The sequence below is a fragment of the Microcaecilia unicolor genome, chromosome 8 (genome assembly GCF_901765095.1).
Source record: "Microcaecilia unicolor chromosome 8, aMicUni1.1, whole genome shotgun sequence".
Taxonomy (NCBI): Eukaryota; Metazoa; Chordata; class Amphibia; order Gymnophiona; family Siphonopidae; genus Microcaecilia; species Microcaecilia unicolor.
In genome coordinates, this window is record NC_044038.1 from 145913678 (window position 1) to 145928704 (window position 15027).

Below are 15027 nucleotides of genomic sequence, written 5' to 3' on the forward strand. Positions count from 1 at the left end.
GGCAATGCAGGTAACTTACCAGCGTCTGATTTGCAGACACCATTGTTGAATTAGTATCATCCCCTCTAATTGGAACCAGAGGCATGGTGCCAAACTTTTGTTTTGAAAGATCAGAGGAAGAGTGACGCCGCAAAATCACAGGTTGGAGGTCATCATGCTATAAAAAGATAGATAGTTGCTGATTTTTAAGAATCAACACATTTTCTATCAAAATTTACAGAGGTATAGGGGGCAATATTCAGTATGGTTTAAGAGGGCAGGAGAGGCTCCTACTCGCTTAAACCATGCGGAGCAGACCAGACACTGATATTCAGCAGCACTTAACTGGGCCTTTGACCAGTATGCTGGGATGATCTGGGGCTATAGCTTGAGCAGAATTGACACTTAACCCGTTAACAGCAATATTCAATCTACTAACTGGTTAAGTAAGCACATAAAATTAGGACAGCAAAAAGGATGTCCTAACTTATCTACAGAGCTAACTGGGCACTGGTCTGAATATTGGCCAGTGGCCGGTTAACATCTAGGTGGCAGCACTGACCTAGATAGTCAGTGATGAAGCCCATGGTCTGGCATTGAATGTGTGGCTTTAATTCAGCCCATGGCTATCAACAGCTTAAAAACTGCTGAATACCATGGGCTGAATATTGGGCTCTAATTCTATAACTGGCTACATTAAAAAGTCAGTGGTATCTAGGTAATGGAATTCAAATGAGACCAAAATGGCAGCTAAAGGGAAAGATTTCTTCAGGGACACAGTGTAGGTAACCAGTTTTGCAGCAATTTGTGTGATTTTCCACTACTTCATAATGCGTCTGAGTTAATAATTGTATTATGTAACACATTTATTTATTTAGATTTTGCTCACACCTTTTTCAGTAGTAGCTCAAGGTGAGCTACATTCAGGTACACTGGATATTTCTCTGTCCCAGGAGGGCTCACAATCTAAGTTTGTACCTGAGGCAATGGAGGGTTAAGTGACTTGCCCAAGATCACAAGGAGCAGCAGTGGGATTTGAACTGGCCACCTCTGGATTACAAGAGCAGTGCTCTAACCACTAGGCCACTCCTACACTCCACATATACCACTAGGGGTGACCCAAGACAGTTTGCCGCCTGAGGCGAGGGGATGGTCTGCCTCCCCGGTTTCGCTCCGCTCTTCCCACCTCCAGGTCTTCTCTGCTTTGCCTACCCTCCAGTCTGACATATCCCAAAAGTTGGGGTGGCAGCGGTTCCCATATGCTGTCCTGCTGCCAGCTCCGGCCACTTCTCTCTACTGCGGCCCACCCCGCCTCTGAGGAAATCGGAAGTACGTCAGAGAGGCAGGCCATAAAAGAGAAAGGGTCAATGGCAAGGCGGTCAATGGGAACTGCTGCCACCCTGACTTTTGGAAGGCAAGCAAAGAAGGTAAATTCAGGGAAGGAAAGGTGGGGGGGCGATGGCAGAATGCAACAGGCATGGGGGTGGATGCTGCTCCAAAAGAGTGCCGCCTGAGGCCCCTGCCTCAGGTGCTCTAATGGTAGGGCTGCCACTGTATAGCACTGTTGTACACATAGAGGTAGCTGGTCCACAGGCGAACTATGTATTGCAGCTCCAGGGACCCACATATAGGACTGCATTCTATATATTACACCTAAAAATTCAGCGCTAAAATGAAATTTGCTTAAGCATATTCTATAAAGTACGCCTTCATTTAGGTGTACTTTATAGAATAAGCCTAAATTTCTGCGCGGTTTATAGAATGCACCAAACGCCGGTCCATGCGACTAAATTTAGTCACAGCCAATTACGCTAAGTGAAACTCGGTCTAAATCCCAATGTGTAGGCGTGGAGCGGGTGTATTCTATAACCATGAATATAGATTTTAGATACGCCTACAGCTCACCCATTCCATGCCCATTGACATGCTCCCTTTTCAATTATGCAACTTAGAATTTACGTGCACCATGTTATAGAATACACTTAGCAAGTAGGTTACATAAATTCTAATTAATGCCAATTAATGCTGATAATTGGTTGATAACATCCAATTATCAGCGCTGACGAGCTTGTTAACCAATTAGCTTATGAGCATTGTTATGGAATATGCTTCGATTTCCGCACGTAAATCTCAGCGTGAGATATAGAATCCCGGGGATAGTGTGTGGAGGAGAGGCCTCTCCTCTTATTTGAGGTCTCGAGGAGCGGGGAATAGATGACTCTTCCAAGGCCCTAGTGTTAACTCCACACTCTCAGTGATTTTCAATCTCTCTCTTTTTGATCTCCTAGTAACTTCCACTGTCCACTCCAGCAATATCACATCTAAATCTGATTTTGGATATTTTGTGACAAACGTGCAAAAATCCAGAAGCGAACATGTCCAACTGTTTCGAAAAGGACCATTTGCTAGACGTTTTTGTGCCCAGTGCGTCTATTTTTTAGGACCAGTTTTGATTTTAAAAAAGTCCAAAGGAAAAATTCATGAAAACAGGCCATTGGGATGTATTGGGGGAGGGGTGGGGACATTCTTAGTAGACTGGCCACACAGACATCCCAACACAGCAGTGGGGCACTCAAGGGGACATTGCAGAAACCAGATACACATCTCACCGTTACCTCCTTATATTGTATGGGGAGCCTTCCAAAACCCACGAAAAACTTACTGTACCCAACTGTACACCACTACAATAGATGTTTACCTGGGTCCTTTTATATGAAGGCCACTGCAGCGTCCCCTAGGGTGCCCCACTGCTCTTTTGGGATGTCTGTGTGATCAGTCTGCTAAGAATGCTGACTCCTCCTGCACCCCAATGGTTTGATTTTATGCGTTTTTCACTTGGTCTTTTTTTTTTAATCTTTTTCAAAAATGATCCAAAAAAATAGACACAGTGAGCAAAACAAAGTCTAGCAAATGGCCATTTTTGAAACAAAACGATAGATGTTTTTCTGTTTTGAAAATGGCCATGTTTGCTACTGGATTTTTGGTCATTGTCTGCAAAACATCCAAAGTCAGATTTAGCCGTCATACCGAAAATTCCCCTCCAAGTGACTTAAGCCAATACACCTCTCACCTTCTTTCACTTTCAGCCCCTACATAAATACTGTATACCCAAATAGCTGACTTTTTTGTTGTCTGTATCAATATGTTTGCTGAGGACTGGTCAGTTCTTCAAAAGGAAGGAGAAGATGCTACTTTATCAGAAGGCTGGAAAGTGCAGATGGCCACCCATACCCCAGCCATGCCCAAATATAGTTCTCTAATGCTCACTCTAAAACAAAAATACACACGAAAACAGACTGGAACAAAAAACACAATCCTACTTCCTTCTCTTGTTTTCTCCTCTACCTCTCACCATAGACTCGCCTACCTCTCACCTAAAACTAACAACCTATCTTATAGCACTGACAATCATGAGCAGTGTGTACACATAGAAGGTAGAAATAATGTGGTCCATGGTACAATATCACAATTTGCAGTAACAAAACACTGGCTGTGTTAATAGTGTCTTTTACTGCTTGCACTTTAGCAATTATGGGGTTACTGCATTGTGGTAAACGGTGCTGTTTCATTACTTTCTGTGAATAGGCCTGTAATGCTACCAACTCTCTAGATGCCTGCATTAAAGCCCAGATATGGGCTTTCATCTGAAAATATCACTAATATCATTCTCATCAGATTTATTATATCATCTCAGCTGGGTTAGAGACAAAACAACATTCCCTTCTGGCTTAGTGAATTGCCTCTAGCAGTTTATGATATCTGCCTCAACAGCCTAAAGTCCACGCAATGATCATTTTAGTCAAAGGTCAGATTCACATCTTACTTCTATTAGCTCACTCTGGACCCCTTTTACCAAGCTGCGGCAAAGGGAGACCTGCGCTGGTGTTGGTGTGTGTTTTTGATGAACACCGAAGCCCCCATTTACTGCAGCAGGTAAAAAGCAGGTCTTTCTTTTTTTTTTTTTAAAAGAAATGGCCTTGCTGCAAGTGAAGCACTTGGTGCGTGGCCATTTCGGGGGTGGAGGGGGGGGGGAACCCTTACCACCACCCACTGAGGTTGCAGTAAGGGCTCCCACGCTAATCTGGTGGTAACCGAGCAGCGCGTGGCACTGACCGATTATCACGTGCTAGGGGTGGGAAGTACCGCCGGGCTGCCACTTCCTTTTTAGTGATCGGTAAGCCCACGTTGGGCTTACCACTGCTTTGTACAAGGGGCCCTCTTAGACTACTACTTATATAGCTACGATCGGATTTATGTAAACATTGGGTGAGGTTGTACATAGAAGTTCCCACCATGTATTAGGGAATTATACAGTATTCTGTTATTCATTAAGATCCCATCAAAGAATATAGTGCTGGAAATTACCTGTGCTTTGAGAATGCTGGTAATCCAGTCCCACATGTCTGACTGCTCCATACAACACAAATATCTGCAGAAGAAGGAAAACAGAGCAAAACTGAATGTAAGATCATGTAAACAACAAGAATGATTTCCTAGGGAAGGAGGAGGGGGCATGGGGAGAAAAGTATAACATTCTACAAAGGATTGGATTGGATTCCTTGATTTTATATACCGCTTTGCTTTGCCTTACCAAAGTGCAACAGAAACTATCAGTTAATAACAAAGTACATGTTCCAGGCCATGTGGAGACTTCGGCGCATCAGATATCTCCTTCCCAGAGAACTGTTCCGTACCCTTGTCCACTGGCTTGTCCTATCCCACCTGGATTATTGTAGTGGTATTTATGTGGGTTGCCAGACCTCCTTGTTGAAAACGTTCCAAACGGCTCAGAACACTGCGGCACGGCTCATCCTTAAAGAAAGGCGTTTTGCACATGCTGAACCCCTGCGATTTAAACTTCATTGGCTGCCAGTACAGGAGCGCATCGCTTTTAAGATCTGCTCCCTAACACATAAAATCATTTATGGGGCCTCCCCGGATTACATGCTCCCCTTGATCGACCTTCCGCCTAGAAATGCCAACCCTGCTGCTCGGTCCTATCTCCACCTCCATTTTCCGAATTGTAAGGGAGTTAAGTATAAGAAAATCTTCGCCTCGTCCTTCTGTTATTGGAGTCCCAAATACTGGAACACATTACCTCGTCACCTTAAAACTCAAGAGGATCATGCCCTTTTCAAGAAGTTGTTAAAGACATTCCTCTTTGCTAAGACTTACCACTCAACTTGCCATGTTGATTAAAGTATCCCTTGTCCCTTACCCTACCTAGTTCACGTTGTTAGTTTCTTCCCTCCAACCTACTTCTTTATGCTTGACTAAGCTATTAAGTTTGTACTCTTATTTAATTCTCTGTGAGCCACATTGCGCCTGCATGAGTGGGAAAATGTGGGATATAAGTAATAAATAAATAAATAAATAAATTTAGATCACATTCTATGATGCAGAACACTAGATTCTGTATATGGCTTCCAAAATGTAGACGCATTAGAATAATGTGTCATAATTGCAGAGCCTAACACAGCATGCCTGCATGACTGTATGAGACATCCCCCTCATTGCTAAAAAATTTTCTGCTGTTGTAGTAGTCTGCTCTTCCTATAGTTATTTGTGTATTCTACAATATTATTCAGGTAGAGCATAGCCAACTTTTCTATTTTTGAATATTTCTAGGATAAGCAGCATAAAATCTGTTCTATTCTTTTGGGATCTTGCCAGGTACTTGTGACCTGGATTGGCCACTGTTGGAAATAAGATACTTGGCTTGTCCCAGTATAGCAAAGTTTATGTTAAATCAGAGATCTCAACCTCCAGTCTTGAAGGGCTTCAAACCATTTGAGTTTTCAAGGTATTTCTAATATGAAACAGAGAAATATTTTGATACAGTGCAGGCAGTGGGCAATGATATCTATCTCATACATATTTCTAAGTTTCCAAGTGTAGTCTATATTTGATACATTGCACATTATCACATACATCTGAGTGGTTTATATAAAACTAGTAAAAAAGGCCCGTTTCTGACACATATGAAACGGGCGCTAGCAAGGTTTTCCTCATAATGTGTATGTTTTGGAGAGTGTATGCGAGAGTGACTGTGTGTGATAGAGAGAGTGAAAGTGCAAGTGTGTGTGTGTGTGTGAGAGAGAGAGTGAGTCTGGGTGTGAGTGTGTCTGTGTGAGAGTGTGTGTGTGAGAATGAGAGTGTGTGCAATTGCGTATGGGAGACACAGTGTGATAGAGAGAGAGAGAGTGTGTTTCACACAGATACAGTGTGTGCGAGAATGAGAGTGTGTGTGAGGCACAGATTGTCTGTGAGACTGAGTGTATGAGACCAAGCAAGTATGTAAGTGACTGTGTGACACATAGAGAGTGAATGTGATACACTGTGAGACATAGAGTGTATGAGAGTGAGAGACAGAAACACATTGTCTGTGGGAGAGAGAGAGTGTGTGTGTGTGAGAGAGAGAGAGAGAGAGAGAGAAAGAGAGAGAGTGTGTGTGTGTGTGACAGAGATACCTCCCTCCCTCTCTCTCTATGGTGTCAGGCCCCCCTCTTTCTCTGGTGTCTGAGATTGCTGCCACTGCACCTAAGCAATTGGTGTGCTGGAGGAGAGGAAGAGAGAGAGAGAGTGTGTGTGTGGGGTGGGGGGGATGTGTTGGAGGGGTTCAGCTTGGAAGAAGAGGGGTATGGGGGATTCAGGATGCGCTGCCAGATGAAAGTGAGAGAGTGAGTGTGTGTGTGTGTGTGTGTGTGTGTGTGGGGGGGGGGGGGGGTTCAGGAAGCAATGGCAGATGACAGAGTGAGGGAGTGTGTGTGTGTGTGGGGGGGGCAGGGGGTACAGGAAGCGCTGCCAGATGAGAGAGAGAGTGAGTGTGTGTGTATGGGGTTTCATGAAGCGCTGCCAGTTGAGAGTGAGTGTGTGTGTGTGTGTGTGTGTGGGGGGGGGGGGGGGTAGGGGGGGTTCAGGTAGCGCTGCCAGATGAGAGATAGAGTGAGTACGTGTGTGTATGGGGTTTCTGGAAGCGCTGCCAGATGAGAGTGTGGGTGTGTGTGTTTTGGGGGTGTGTTGGGGGGGGTTCAGCTTGGAAAAAGAGGGGTGTGGGTGGTTCAGGAAGCGCTGCCAGATGAGTGAGTGTGTGTGTGTGTGTGTGTGTGTGTGGGGGGGGGGGCGGTTTTTCAAGTTTTGCCAGATGATAGTGAGTGTTTGTGGCGTGTGTTCAGGAAGCACTGGCAGATGAGAGAGTGAGTGAATGTGTGTGTAGGGGGGGGGGGGGGTTCAGGAAGCGGGGCTAAATGAGAGTGAGTGAGTAAGTGTGTGTGTGTGTTGGGGGGGGTTCAGGTACGGCTGCCAGATTAGTGAGTGACTGTGTGTGGGGGGGGGGGGGTGGCAGGGGTTTCAGGAAGCACTGCCAGATGAGACAGAGTGATTGTGTGGGGGTGAGGTGCGTGGAGGGGGGGTTCAGGAAGCGTTGGCAGATGAGATTTTGTGAGAGTGTGTATGTTGGAGGGGTGTGGGGGGTGTGTTGGGTGGTTCAGTTTGGAAGAAGAGGGGTGTGTGGGGGGTCTGGAAGCGCTGCCAGATGAGTGTGGGGGGTGGTTTATCAAGCGTTTGCAGATGAGAGTGAGTTTGTGTGTGTGTGTGGGGGGGGGGGGTTCAGGTAGCGCTGCCAGATAAGAGAGTGTGTGTGTGTGTGTGGTGGTGGTGGGGTGGTTCAGGAAGTGTGGCTAAATGAGAGTGAGTGAGTGTGTGTGTGTGAGGGGGAGGGTTCAGGAACAGCTGCCAGATTAGTGAGTGACTGTGTGTGGGTGTGGCAGGGGTTTTAGGAAGCGCTGCCAGATGAGAGTGAGTGTGTGTGTGTGGTGGTGGTGGGGTGGTTCAGGAAGTGTGGCTAAATGAGAGTGAGTGAGTGTGTGTGTGTGTGTGGGGGGGGGGGGGTTCAGCAACAGCTGCCAGATTAGTGAGTGACTGTGTGTGGGTGTGGCAGGGGTTTTAGGAAGCGCTGCCAGATGAGAGTGAGTGTATGTGTGTTGTGGTGGTGGGGTGGTTCAGGAAGTGTGGCTAAATGAGAGTGAGTGAGTGAGTGTGTGTGTGTGTGTGTGTGTACGTGGTTTCTGGAAGCGCTGCCATATGAGACAGAGTGTATGTGTGTGTGAGGGGGGTTCAGGATGCGCTGGCAGATGAGATTTTTAGAGAGAGAGTGTGTGTGTTGGAGGGTTGTGGAGGGTGTGTTGTGGTGTTCAACTTGGATGAAGAGGGGTGTGGGGGGGGTCTGGTAGTGCTGCCAGATGAGTGAGTGAGTGAGTGTGTGGGGGCAGGGGTTTCTGGAAGCGGTGCTTTGAAGATGAGTGAAAGAAGCGCTGCTAGATTGCAGGGGTTTGTTTTTTTGCCTTCACTGCCTCCTCCGCGCGATGTTCCCCCCCCCCCCCGCCACCGCCGCCGCCATCCCACCCAGCACGATAGTCCCGCTGCCGCCGCCATTCCACCCACCGTTGCGTAGTGTTGCTGGCGGGGGACACGAAACCCCGCCAGCATAAGTCCTGTCTTCAGACTCCGGCGTGATCTTCAGCATTGCTAGCCTCTGCTGGGCGGGGTTATGTGCGTCTGACGTCCTGTACGTGCATGACGTCAGACGCACAGAAGCCCTGCCTGCAGAGGCTAGTAATGCTGAAGATCACGCCGGAGTCTGAAGACAGGACTTATGCTGGCGGGGTTTCGTGTCCCCCGCCAGCAAAGGTACGCGACGGTGGGTGGCTTGGGGGGGGGGGGTGTTGCACCTCCTGTTTTTTTGTGGGATTTCTTTTTTTCTGTTGAGGTTTGTTGGTTGTTTTTTGGGGGGGGCGTTGCGCGAGGGGGGCGGGGGGTGTTGGACCTCGGTCATTCTCTGGCGGGGCTCCATTTTATCTATGTAGCTTTTGGGTGTTTTTCTAGGTTGGTAGCCAGCGTTTCCTTGGCAGGGGGAGGAGTAGGGAAACACACTCCTCCCCCTTCCTTGATGCGGTCCCTTCTTTCATTTTTCTGTTGGTTTTCCGCCCTCGACGTCATGACGTTTGACGCGAGGGCGGGGCAGCAAGTCGTTCAGTGGCTTCACCACCACGAACTTACGAACCGTTCTGGGAGTCTGAGTGACTTCAGAACGTTGTCCTCAGAACGTTGAGGGTGCGTTTTATTATATTAGATTGTTAAATAAATATAGATATGTAATCTAATATTCAGAAAAAGAAAAAGAGAGAAAGAGAAGAATTATACAATTACATTGTTAAGCAAAGAGAGAAAAAGAGATGGATCAGCATTGCTGTGCCTCACTTCTAGGCCATTAGCAGTACACAACACCCTGAATTAAATGGGGAAACCATTATCATTGATTAAAAGCCTATGTAAAAAATGTGTTTTGAGCCCTATCTTAAATTTAAGATGTGCCATCTTTAGTCTTAGGCGAGTTGCAAAGCATTACAGAGTGTTAGCGCAGAGCTGAGTTTTGTGCTTACTAATATGAAACACACTGAGATAAAATTCACAAATGTAGGCCTTGAAGCAACATTTCTCCCCAGCCCAACATGGACCTTGAGATAGAGAGAGTGGAATGCCAGCCTCTACTCAGCCTACTCAGGGGGTACTGCAGGGCTCTTTTTTTTAAGTTCAATTTCTTTTTAAAAAAAAGCACAAAGCACAAACACACACAGAGCCAAAAAAAACCCCCAAACCCAAACTCAACCCCCAATAAACACCAGAGTGAGGCACAATCTAGAAAGGTTCTAAACAATAAAGAAATAATCACTAATCTTACAAAAATAAAACTAAGAAGTAAACCATCAGTGACTTTGTAGACAGAAATCAACATGGCAGATGGGAATACTAAAAAAAAAAATCACATATCCAGTTTCTGATTAAGCGGCTGCCAAATCTTCTGCAGTGAATCAAGCCATTTGCTCACCATTGCAGTCTTATATTTATAACATAACAATACAGTATTCCATCAAAATATGCATTATTAGCATGAGAAGACTTCCAATTATTGAGCAATTGTTGAAGAGCGAGAGAAACCAAAATATTCAATAAACGACTCTGCACTGGTGACAAATACAGGAAGAACGAAATACAATAATTGCCAAGCTAAGGTGTCCTTTTACTAAGGTGCACTGAAAAATGGCTTGCGGTAGTGTAGGCGCCGGTTTTGGGCACGCGCCAATCCATTTTTCAGCTCGCCTGTAAAAAAGGCCTTTTAAAAACGTTTGCTGAAAATGGATGTGCGGAAAAATCAAAATTGCCGTGCGTCCATTTTGGGTCTGCGACCTTTATGCCAGCCATTGACCTAGCGGTAAAGTCTCACGCGGTAACTGGGTGGTAATGACTTTCGCGCATCAAATGCCACTTGCCGTGCATCCGATACACGCATCTGAAAAATGATTTTTCGGCCGCATGCCAAAAATGTAATTGCCGCAAGAGCCATGTGGTAACTCCATTTTGGCACGCTTACGCAGCTTAGTAAAAAGGCCCCGAAGTAGGCAGGTATCGGAAGAATATCACTAATATCCTTCCATATAGATTCCCAAAAAGAATAAATTGGAGGGTATTCAAATATCATGTAGATAATAGTGCCATTCTCTTGATTACAGTATTAGAACTGTGGTCCTTGTCATAGGCCCAGTCTAAATTTATTGGGTGTCCATGTAGTTCTATGTGTGAACTACATGGACTGCATAAGTTTAGCTGATAAGGGAGGGCACATGACCTTCCCCCAGAAATGCTTCCAATCAATATCTTCTGTGGATATTTTAGATTCTCCTGTCCACAGATCTTGAACACTTAAAGGACCACTATAAATGCTATCACGTAAGTTTTAAGAACACAGTGAGGCAGAGTGACCATAAAAACCAGTTATTTTAACCAAGACAGCTAATCCAGCAGTCTCCGACATTTGCCATGTATCCGAATGTATTGTAGGTACCTCAGAGCTCTTCACTGTGTAAAAAGAATAAACATGGTTTAGAGACCATGTATAAGCCACACTTAGGTGAGTCCAGTCTGAAAATGGTAATAAATTATTATCTTTGTTACAATGTTTGTGATCCTAGTATTAGATCCTCTGGAAAGCATGATATGAGATCAAAAAACAGATCACATGAATAGAATAAAAAGATATGATAGAAGTTTTGAAGAAGAGAAGAGAGGTTGACTAAGAGTCAGGTAGCGTAAATGAGGGTCACTTCAGCTATTTAGCACAGCTAGGACAGAAATTAATATACAAAGTGGCAAAATACTTACAGCTGTTGTTTTTCCAGGTATACAGTGAATCCCCACCTAGTCATCAATAAGGAAGATACAAACAAAACACTGTGAGTCTTGTAATGGAAAACAGTTTCACAAAAGACAGTGTCTAAAAGAAACCTTAAAAAAACAAAGATCTGAAAAGATCCCTAATTAGTCAATATAGGGAGCAATTTTCAAAAATTCAGTGTGTGAAAAATTTGGGCATGTCTTACCCTCATAACTTTAGGCAGATTTTCAAATACAAACTACTCAGTGATTTCTTTGAAAATGCAACTACAGCAATGCTCTTGAGAGAACCTTTTCTGGCCCCACCCTTTTTTTACTGGTTCTCTATTGTTCCTTCATGATTCTGTTTGGACATTTGAGGGTTGATATTTAAAGCGATATAACTACTACTACTACTACTACTACTACTACTATAAATCATTTCTATAGCGCTACCAGTCGTACGCAGCGCTTCACAATTGAACATGACGAAAAGACAGTCTCTGCTCAAAAGAGCTTACAATCTAAATCAGGACAGACAGACAGGACCAATAAGGATAAGGGTAGGACAGACAGAAGTGTTGGAATGTAATTGTATTTTGCATGCATTGCCTGTCACCTATTATTTCTCTGTGATTACTCTGTGACCTCTGATGTGAATTACTTAGAGAGGTCACATAGCTATGCAACTTCCTGTGGGGGTCAGATGCAGCACATGGAGCACATGGAGCACATGGAGCTCATGGAGCTCATGATCTCTCCTAACCTGAGAGGATCTATGGTGGTGTGAGCATCCATTACCATCTAAGCACATGGAAGGAGCTGATAATACAAATGTATAGTAATATGTAAATATAAGCCTGTCTGATTATAATCTAACTACAAACTGTGAGTAAACAGATGTTTTGTTACTTCAACTTTAAAGTGACTCAGCAGTGAATTATTCAGGGGTGAATGAGAGAGAGATGAAGAAAGAAATTAACATTTCTAAAGCTGAAGCTGTGTGTACTAAAATCTGCTAATTATTTACTACAAAAATAATCCAACAAAAGGGTTATGGGCCCAGGGTCCAGGAATTGAAAAAGAAGAGAAATATTACCAGGCAGAAAAAAAAAAAGGCCACATTTTTCTCTTAAGTTTTAAAGGAAAGATTCAGTCTGTCTCTCTCTCCCCCCACACAGCAGACAGAAGGCTAAGAAAATGGCTGAGGGAAGAAATTCACCATTTTTCTATTCTCTCAAGGTGCCTAAATTAACTGAGTTTAATTATCAGCAATGGGAATTAAGATTCATATGTTTCCTTCGAGCAAAAAGATTAGATATATGCTTAGACCAAGACAGAACAGATGAAAATATGGCTGAATGGGACAATGCAAACTATTATGTGAAGTGCATGCTTTTGGAAGCTCTCTCAGAGAAACAAGCCATATTAGTGGAGGGAAAAGATACACCAAAGGACATTTTATATAAACTGAGAACTATGTATGCAACTACATATGCAAAGCAGCAACCAATTTGGTTGGCAGAGTTGAATGAAACCAAATTAAGGGATAAAAGTAAATGTAATGATCACATTATGCATCTTATGTCTTCATTTCAAAAGCTAGAACTTTCTGGAATTCCCATGTGTGATGCATTGAAAAGAGCATTTCTTTTTACCTCACTATCAAAGAAGTTTGATGTTTTTAGGTCTGTAAATGAGGCCATTGAAGGGCAATCTTTTGAACAGGCAACATCAAAACTAAGGCAGGAATGCATAATAAATGATTCTGAGGAGATGTGTTCTCAAAGTCAGTCAGAGAGAAATGAAACAAATTTCTTGGCAAAGAACAGAGGAAGGCGGAGCTATGGGAAAACTCCACCCAAGGGCAAGCTGATTTGCTACTCATGTGGAAAGGAGGGACATGTATCTAAATGGTGTAAGGAAACACAAAACACTCCCTCTAGCTCACCTAAGCCAATGGAACTAAAGAATTTTCAAACCAGGAAATGTATGAAGGACAAAGATAAACACAAGGGCTTTCTAATGGCAGAAAAATCTTTGACTATGGTAAATAATAATTCAAATGAAAGTACTTGGATTTTGGATTCAGGGAGCACATGCCATTTAACCAATTGTAAAGATTTCTTTCAGGAAATGTGTCCAGAGGAAGGTATTCTTAAAACTGCAAACGCAGGGACTGCTAAGATCCAAGCAAAAGGTATTGGATTCTTAAAATGCAAAGTGTCTAATGAAGTTAAAGAAATTCCTGTAAGTGATGTCTTGTATATTCCCCAAGCAGTTTGCAATATGCTTAGTGTATCTACATTAGATAAGAAGGGATTTGTGATTCATTTTGAAAAAAGTAAGTGCACAATCTCTAAAAATGATGAAGTGTATGCTGAAGCTTTTATGCATAATGATGTTTATAAGCTGAACATTTCAGGTGAAGCCTCACATATGGCGCAAGTAAGGAAGAATGATGGTAAATGTAGTCTGGAAATCTGGCACCGCCGCCTGGGACATCGTGATTCTAAGGTGATCCAGGATCTTTACAGTAAGCAACTGGCCACCGGCATTCAGATAAGTGCAGATGCTGGTAAAATGGAGAAATGCATAGACTGTGTTACTCAAAAAGGTGTGAGACCCTCATTTCCTGCATACACAGGAAATAGGAGTAATAAAGTGCTGGACTTAATACACAGTGACTTATGTGGACCGTTTAATATCCCATCATTGGGAAATAACAGATTTGTGCTAATATTCTTGGATGATTTCTCTAGATACTGTGTGGCCTATTTGCTGAAAGAAAAAAGTCAAGTCACAGACATGCTGAAGAAATACGTAGCCATGGTGAGCAATAAATTTGAAAGAAAACCAAAGGTTCTTCAGACCGACAATGGTGGTGAGTTCACTTCACAAAGCATGCGCACATTTCTAGAACAAGAAGGCATTCAGCATATCACAACAGTAGCTTATACACCAGAGCAAAATTCTGTTGCAGAGAGAAAATTTAGGTCACTTGTGGAAATGACCAGATGTATGCTGTCAGATAGCAATCTCCCTAAAAGACTATGGGGGGAAGCCATTCTCACAGCAGTGTACCTACAAAACAGAATGCCAACTAAAGGCGCTGAGCGCACACCACATGAGACATGGCATGGTAGGAAGCCAAACCTGTCACACATAAGAACATTTGGAAGTACAGCATATGCTCATATACCAAAGCAAAGAAGGCATAAGCTGGATTCCACAACAGAAAGGGGCATTTTAGTTGGCTATGCTCCAGGACACAAAGGATATAGAATTTTGAATCTGAAAACTGGCATTGTTGGCATAAGACATGTTACATATTTTGATGAAAACAAGAGGGTTGATAAAGGCTGGATTATCCCAGATGAGCCTTATCATCCAGAATATGAAACTAGAACCATAATAGACATGCCAGTGTATATAAATGCCATACCAAGGCAGATGTCTGAAAGCAACTCACCTGTATCTAACGAGGAACAGGCAGAGGAAACAGACACAGAAAGGATCATTGAAGAAGACAGTACAGTTGGAGAAGGGGAATCAATTGGAGAAGAACTCTCAGATTTTGAGGATGCAGAAAGGTCAGACCAACCTGTTGTCAGACGCTCATCCAGGGAAAACAAAGGTGTTCCACCCCCAAGACTGTCTTACCTAACAAAGTCAGCAGAAGCTCAAGAGCCCTTAACATGGGATGAGATTGAGAAAATGCCAGCAGAAGAAGCTGCTGAATGGCGTAAAGCTGCACAAGAAGAAATTGATGCATTGGATAAAAATAATACTTGGATTCTTACAAAATTACCTCCTGGCAAGAAAGCTATAGGATGCAAA

At 43.7% G+C, this 15027-nt stretch overlaps 1 protein-coding gene across 3 annotated transcripts in view; it reads right to left on the bottom strand.

The window, feature by feature from the left end:
• The window catches only part of ARAP3 (ArfGAP with RhoGAP domain, ankyrin repeat and PH domain 3), a 218876-nt gene that overhangs the window by 17429 nt on the left and 186420 nt on the right, over positions 1-15027 (bottom strand). For all 3 annotated transcript variants that reach the window (XM_030211196.1, XM_030211194.1, XM_030211195.1), the window contains 3 exons: positions 11197-11232; positions 4345-4408; positions 20-157 (listed from right to left, as the gene is read on the bottom strand). In XM_030211196.1, coding sequence (XP_030067056.1) covers positions 20-157; positions 4345-4408; positions 11197-11232 — 238 coding nt within the window. The remainder of the gene's footprint in view (positions 1-19; positions 158-4344; positions 4409-11196; positions 11233-15027) is intronic.